The sequence below is a fragment of the Octopus bimaculoides genome, chromosome 3 (genome assembly GCF_001194135.2).
Source record: "Octopus bimaculoides isolate UCB-OBI-ISO-001 chromosome 3, ASM119413v2, whole genome shotgun sequence".
In the NCBI taxonomy this organism is placed as follows: domain Eukaryota; kingdom Metazoa; phylum Mollusca; class Cephalopoda; order Octopoda; family Octopodidae; genus Octopus; species Octopus bimaculoides.
Window position 1 is genome coordinate 14,445,276 of NC_068983.1, and position 8,491 is coordinate 14,453,766.

Consider the following 8,491-nt stretch of genomic DNA (forward strand, 5'->3'; position numbering starts at 1 on the left):
TGTTAAATTTGTCGTATTTCGGTAATTTAAACCAATCAATGACGTGTATTCAGCTGAATAAAATGACTGCTGTTCTTTGTCTTGGCTGAATTACGTTTTATCAATCTGTTGTAGATGTGCAATGGCCCAGTGGTTAGGGCAGCGGACTCGCGGTCGTAGGATCACGGTTACGAATCCCAATCCGGGTGTTGTAAGTGTTTATTGAGCGAAAACACCTAAAGCACCACGAGGCTCCGGCAGGAGGTGGTGGTGAACCTTTCTGTACTCTTTCACCAAAACTTTCTCTCACTCTTTCTTCCTGTTTCTGTTGTACCTGTATTTCAAAGGACCAGCCTTGCCACACTCTGTGTCAAGCTGAATCTCCCCGAGAACTACGTTAAGGGTACACCTGTCTATGGAGTGCTCAGCCACTTGCACGTTAATTTCACGAGCAGGCTGTTCCGTTGATCGTATCAGCTGGGACGCTCGTCGTCGTAACCGACGGAGTGCCATTGTAATCATTCTGTTATTCATCCACAATATACGTTACGTTGCTGTTTCTATTATATTCCTATTGAAAATAGCTGATAATGTCATGATGTTTGACGATACTATGAAATAGTGATAAAATGTTGTCTGAAATTCTTTTCCGTTTGAATTATTTATGTTCTGTCCTCCATATTGACAATCCTTCAATATGAATAGCGACAGAATCTGTGAAGTGTGCATTTTAATATTTGTATATTTCTCCAATTATAGCTATCAATCAATATTTACTTTTCACATAGGAAATACTGACGACATATCTATCTATTTACCTATCTATCTATCTATCTATCTATCTATCTATCTATCTATCTATCTGTCTGTGTGTCTGTCTGTGTGTCTGTCTGTGTGTCTGTCTGTGCGTCTGTCTGTGTGCCTGTCTGTGTGTCTGTCTGTCTATCTATCTGTGTGTCTGTGTGTCTGTGTGTCTGTGTGTCTGTCTGTCTATCTATCTATCTATCTATCTATCTATCTATCTATTCCTAGATATTTATATATTTATACAAACGTTTATATAAATACGTATATACATATATTTATACACATAAATTTGTATGTATATATATATATATATATATATATATATATATATATATATATACACCTACAAGTATATGCTTACACACACACACACACACACACACACACACACACATATATATATATCTTGTTGTCGTAGAGATGTCTCCTTTATTCCCCCATGCATCAATTATGTTTTTAAAGCTAAAGACACATTGGCTGAAACGGATAGTCACACTTAGACTTTGAGGTTTCTAGTACGAACAATATTGTTTAGGTTATAACTGTATTCTATACTCGCTTACTTAGATTTCAGAGTATGTTGTACAATCAGTCTACACGTTTCTCCTTCTCTGTCTCACTCTGTTTATATGTGTGTGTTTGTGTGTTTATGTGCGCGTATCTGCGCGCGCGCGCGTGTGCGCGTGTGTGCGCGTGTGTGTGTATCCGCATATCATATGTACATGTGAAGTATAATATACCCAAATGGTTGATATGCTGAATATCAGCGCAAACAGGATTCTGATCAGTTACCTATGATGTTTCTTCTACAAAACCACTTCTGGCCGCAACGCGCACGTAGAAATATATTCACCAAAATCTTTTGTTTCTATACGAACGAGTCGAATTAACATGTCATTCTTTTTCATTCCATCTTTTGCAGTAATTAGACTGCGTCTTTGCTGTAGCATACTATTGAAGAACTTTTAGCCAAATGAAGCCATCCCCGGTACTTGTTTTTTTTTAAAGTTTAGTACTTAGGGTATCGGACCCTTGTTGCTTTACTGCTAAGTTACGGAGACGTAAACAAACCAATACTGGTTGTCAAGAGGTGCTGTTGGGCAAACACAGACATAAAGACACACGCATACATATTTGCATACACACATACATACATACATACATACATACATACATACATACATACATACATACGTACTGACATACATACATGCATACATACATACATATATACATACATATATTCATGCATACACACACACACACACATATCACGATCTTCTTTCAGTTTCCGCCCCCAAACCACACACAAAGCTTTGGCTGGCCTGAGGCTGCAATAGAATCCATGTGCTTAATGTGCCACACAGTGGGACTGAGCCCAGAGCCCATATATACCTATACATAAATGCATACGTACCTGCCTACCTACATACATATATCAGTTTGGTAAAAAACTTGTTGGACACTTTTAACATATCACATATCACCTTCGTTATCGATTACCTTTAGCCATCTTTCAGGCAAAGTTTTGAATCCTTCCATCCAGAAATCGCGTGGCTTTCAATCAATAAAATCGTAAAGGAACGATTTCACATCTTATTCGTTTTCGAACTCTGTGTCGCCAATCGCACGTTGCAAGGCAGAGAATAAGTGGTAGTCAGAATGGGCAAGGTCAGCAGTATAAGGCGGGTGCACCATAATCTCCCAGCCGGCATCCTTCAGCTTCACTGATGTCTTCTTTGCACGATGTGCTGGTGTGTTTCCTTGGTGGTAAATTATCTTCTTCGAATTTTAGCGTTTTTCGAACAGCGCGATCTTTAGACGGTCGATTTGTTCGCAGTAGACATTCTTGTTAACGGTGGTATTGCGTGGGAGAAGATCCAACATGATCACACCACGGCAATCCCACCAAACTGAGATCATAACTTTCTCTTGCACAAGCGGTCCTTTTCGCGAAGGTTCTGGCTGTTGACGTTTGCTACACCAGGATCGTATGCGCCTCACGCTGGAGTACAGAACCCACTTTTCATCCATAGTGATTACTGACTCCAAGCAATCGAATATCTCGCTTCGCCAGAGCAGACTTTGACAGGCAGTGACACGTGCTTGTTTGTTCGCTTCAGTCAATTCATGTGGCACCCATTTTCCAAGCTTGCTGACCTTGCCGAGACGATGCAGATTGTTGATGATCATGACATGGAAGGCGCCAAACTGTGCCGCAAGTTGACGTGCAGTTTGCATTGGATCGGCTTCAATGACTTGAAGCAATGACTTGTCCAAGAACTTTAAAAAGTTAATTTTGCAATCAAACACAATATATGATATATATTTTTCCTCTCCCTTCTCTCTCTTTTCCCATATATATATATGATAACCTGGATTTCTCTTGATTTAGGGTTCGAGAAACAAACATTGATATCGAAACATGTGATTATGCAGAGATTCACCAAAGTAATCCCATGCTGCATTTCCCTATGTCCTAGAAAGGACAAGTTCATTTCTTCAAATAACACATTGTGATGCGTCTAAAGAAAAATAAAGAAAAACAAACTTGTTCCTACGTTATTGCAAAGTACCCTCTTTTGGATTTCCCGATCATGATCCGGTGGAAGAATCAGCATATGATAGCTGGTAGAGGGGACAGATATTAATAATCTCTCGGCCTTCTTAACATTTGACTCAACAAATCATCGAGAATGTGACAGCTGGAACGAGAGACAATTGGGTGGACACCAGGTTGGTACCCAGTTTCAGCAGCGTAGGATAAAACACACCATGGATTCAAAAATCGAACCGTTGATCTCATGAAATTGAATGAAACACACCAATCACTGGACCATGCGCCTATGAGAAAACCGAAATAAGGAGCGGCAAAAGACAAGTCGAAATGAGTTTGAAATAACCACTGGGGCCGGAACAATCAACTATGCACTTTGAGAAATGCATGGACGTTGTCTGATGACTGGTACCAGTACACAAAGAAAATAATAAAAAAAGAACCAAAGAATAAACGTGTGTTTCATATTAACTACGCCATTATTCTATTTACTAGATCATTACAAAATATTTTATTTTATATGTGTTTTATTGAATTGTCTTTGGTTCGCTATCAATTAGTTATTACACAAACTCAGGTTATAATTCACTTTTCCTTGCATCTATATAAAATGACAATGAATTGAACTGAAATGAATATACAATAAAATAATGAAGTATAATTATCCTAACAATAATTACAGGTAGACACCATTTAATTTAAAATAATGTTCTCTCCTTCCAATAAATACATTTTATTTTTGTCTATTTTTGTTTCGGTTAACTTTACGAATATTCTTAACACATTTTTGTTTTCGTGCTGTAGAAAAAAAAAAAAAAAGAAAGAGTCTGAAAGCGAATTAGTAGTAGTTGTAGTTACTGAAGTTGTTGTTTACTTCAAGATAAACTCTGATCGGGCAGACCTACATCGTCGAATATGTAATTATATTATTTTGACGATAGGATGTCATTTTGGAGAAATTTGACTCCTATATCTAGCCCATAGGTGTGCTATCTTTGACTCGTAGCTGGTAGTTTTGACTACGTGTACAACTGAAACCGATATAGGAAGTGTCAGGGCGGAAGAGAATAAAATGTTTCTATGCTGCAAAATAACCTAATTTATCCAAACTTATATTTTCTATTTTTAAAATAATGCTTTATCATAAACTGCACACATATTCAAGAACACGTGCAAAAGAGGGGTGGCTTATACCTGATTGTTATTTACTAGAGATAGCACAGAAATGAAACAATATCTCTTTAAAAATAGAAGGCGACATCGGTATTAAAGAAATAGGTGTTCAGGACCCATTATACCTTAATGATTTGATTCTCACCTCACAGTCTTGTAATAGTAGGAGCACATTGATTATTATACTCTAAATATGACACATCCAAAGTAAAGATGGGGTAGTCACAGCTTGAACATCTGTCATCGTAGATTAGCTCATATAACCACTAAACCACAACAAAAACAGTATTGACTTCCAAGAGTGTTATTTTTGTTTATAATTTGCTTATGTTACATATATTAGGAGAGAAGAAGATTGGAAGCATCTTTTTCAAATATCTATATGTAGAAAAACAAGATATACCCTTGCAACCATTATTATGCCTCGGATGATGGAATGACTCAGATGCCTAAATGTTTGCTTTGTAATCACGAGTTTCGGACTTGAAACCTACCCCATCAAAACACTTTTTCTTACGTAGCAGAAAACTGAATAAAGTTTTGTAGTTGATATTTCACCCTTAAATCGATTTTAATGCCTAGTGCTAGTGGCTCTTATATTCTTCCTGAAACCTTTGTACATCTGCAATATAAAAACGTACATGTATGTCGCGTAAGACCCCTAAACCATAATCTGAATACAATCCAGAGTTAGAGATGACCAGTCATAATAAGAAGCAAATACTACTCATACAAACTGCCGAAGAAGGGACTCACGTATGAAATTTGCAATAATCTCGGTTATAATTTGGAAATTTGTAGTAAGAATACCTAAGGAAATCTCTTAACAAGGATGTCTATCTTCAAAAGGTAGATACGAAATTTATGCACTAACCAGAAGTGAACTTCGTGAATCAAGCTCTACTGGTTTAGACTGAAAACACTTTTCCTGGTTGTATAAGATATTACGCTATATACAATTTATTTGGAATTATATAATGACACCGTTGTTTTTGCACAATTTAACAGGACATAGCCAATGTTTTAGAAGTCGTGATCCTCACTGTTTGTTGACCATTCATCAGAGAACAAATATCACCTCGTTATTTTTCTCTTTGAAGATAACTTATAGCATTCTCTATTTTAACCAAGTACAAACTAGAAATTAGCTGTAATGGCTGGCATAATCTGAATATAGTGCGTTCGTCGGTTGAGAGATTAAATAATAAATATTTATGTGCAACAAACCTAAGATAAATTTAAAGCAGTCAAACTAGTATTTAAACCTTTGTCTGGGAAACTCTAAACAAATGTAAATACACTTTACGAAACAGAAGAGTAAAAGAGACAAGCGTATTAATTGAACAAATTACATCTAGTTTGTGTTTGGTTTAAATAGCAGTTCTTATAAGTTCTTTTCATTGGAAGATGGATGAGAATATACACGTCTTCTGATGTGTGTTTAAAAATCCTGAAACATGTTAGAAGAATCTCTTTCATGTTTCTGTTTGGGGAGAAGGTAATGTGTTTCACAGCGAAACATATTATATCATATCATATCATATAATGTATGTAAATATATATATGTGTGTGTGTGTGTGTGTGTGTGTATGTGTGCGTGCGTGCCTGCGTGTGTGTGTGTGTGTGTGTGTGTGTGTGTGTGTGTGTGTGTGTGTGTGTGTGTGTGCCTGTGTATTATATGTGTGATCAATATCTGTTGTAAATGGTAGCATGCAATCCAATACAACAATAATAAAATAATAAAATAATTCAAAAGGCTAGACATAACATTGCCAAGATACTGATCGTCTGCCAATTGAGCATGGAGTCATAGCAACGCTCGAGGCGGCCGTCGAGTGCATTGTGAAACAATTTGAAGATTTATGGATGCCAATATTGTGTCATAACATTAACCCGAGCGAAGAATACTCTAGGGTAAAGCCTGAGGGTCGTTCACCCGAATGGCAATTTGTCTTCCAGGAGGAAATCTGCTATGTACTAGAAGTAAATAGAGTTTTGTGTACATGTCAGTACTATAATCATATTTCATATACATAAACTGCATAGAACGACTACAAATCTCCAGAACTTCCTACACTTGTGAGATCATGCGGCAGATATAACACAGACTTTAGTAATTGGTCCTTCAATCACTCCAATCTGCCGCTGCTTCTTCTGTTAGTGTTGTTCTTTAATATGTTACTATAATGTTCACTTAGTACTCGTACTTTGCTGCAAGTTGGGTACCAACAAAGGTACCGATTAAAGAATAGCAGCAACAGAACATACGGTCGTGTGGGCAACCGGGGAATCTTGACTGGTTTGCTATTATAAGCGAAGAAGCTACTCTGTCCTAGGTGTACGAAAAACACTCGGCGAGAAATGGAAGAAAATTTGGAATTTCCAGTAAACCAATACAGTTTTATGATCGTTAAGTGGAATCTTACAGAACTCCGACGCCTGGACAGGAAAACAAGAAAACTACTAACATCTATGAACATCTACCACACAAATGCAGACGTTGATCGTCTGTGCCTACCTAGGCTTAATGGGGATAGAGGAATGATGCAAGTAGAACTTTGCTATAGGACCTCGTCGATAGCAATAAACAAGTACTTATCTAATACGGAGGACTGGATGCTGTGGATTGTGTGCAAAGACGAAAACAGCAAAAGGTCATATTCTTTTGTTAAGGAAGCTTGCAAATGTGCAAGAGAACTTAGCATTAATCCTGAATTAGATGAAGAACCTGAAACCAGTGCCACAAAATAAGGAAAACGGATGAAACAGGCTGTAAAAAAGAACGGGCAGAAATAAATTCAGGAGCGGTGGAGCCAGAAACCTCTGCATGGATAGTATATAGTACGACACCGAAATGCTGATGTAGACCAAGTAACACCCCATCAGTTACTGAGAAGCTCAAGACTGAAAGTTTCATATTGGCGGCACAAGATCAAAGCTTGCTTACCAAACACTACCAGGTTAACTTTCTTCAAAATGGTTCCGACCCATAAATGCAGATTCTAAGTCACTTTTGACGAAACAATAGACCATCTCGTCTCGGGATGTCCTGTGCTGACACCAAACGAATACAAAAATCGCCACGACAGGGAAGGACAGTATTTACATTGGAAAATATGTAAACACTACGAAATCAGATCTGCTTACTGGTATGAACATCATCCTGAGGCAGTCGCTGAACTTGAATTTCATTTCTCTTTGTAGAATGTCACCCAACTCCAAATTCCCTAAATATCTATACCCATTATAGTCGGGTTCACCCATGGCCTTTCCTGATGATAACCACAGTCCTCTGCAAGCTGCTTTCTTCCCTCTTTTCATATTAAGTACTGAGCATTGGGTAATCCCAAAATTCCATACCGATGTCCCTGCCACACTTCTGGACCGTTTTGGTTAAGGAATCTATCTATTTTTCCGATTTCCCAAACGATTTCAGGTCATCCATAAACAGCAGATGGTTCAACGAAGGGCCTTTCTTCCCACATTGGTAACCCATCTTAACTTTCCTAAGTGTCATTGTTATGGGTATTAGTGTAATTACAAAAAGTAACGGAGAAAACGAGTCACCATGAGAGCCACTGCTTGTATTATTATTATCATTATTATTATTATTATTATTATTGTTCAGTAGTTTTATTTTTATAACGTGCTTTCACTTCACTACCGAGCGCAGCTCTGTGCGCCTTGGGTATGTGCTGTGGTTTGCTGTGGTGCTCTTATGTTTACTGTATTGAAAGTGTTTTGCGTAGAATGTGTGCAGTACCCAGTAGTGCAATTTTGTATATTTGTAAGTCCTGGTGTTTTTGTTATGTATTTGTCTGAATATTTTTTTATTATATCTAAGGCACCTACTATGATAGGAATTGTTTCTGTTTTTAGATTCCACATTCGAGTTATCTCTATTTCCAGGTCTTTGTATTTTTAAAGTTTTTCCATTTCTTTTAGAGAAACGTTGTCATCTGCTGGTATTGATAC

The 8,491-nt window shown here is 37.5% G+C and overlaps 1 protein-coding gene across 1 annotated transcript in view; it reads right to left on the reverse strand.

Annotated features, from left to right (window-relative positions):
- Window positions 1-2,577: 2,577 nt before the first annotated feature.
- Window positions 2,578-8,491, reverse strand: part of LOC106877968 (histone-lysine N-methyltransferase SETMAR-like) — a 44,580-nt gene continuing 38,666 nt past the window's right edge. Inside the window, exon 3 of the mRNA XM_014927046.1 lies at window positions 2,578-3,069. Coding sequence (XP_014782532.1) covers window positions 2,578-3,069 — 492 coding nt within the window. The remainder of the gene's footprint in view (window positions 3,070-8,491) is intronic.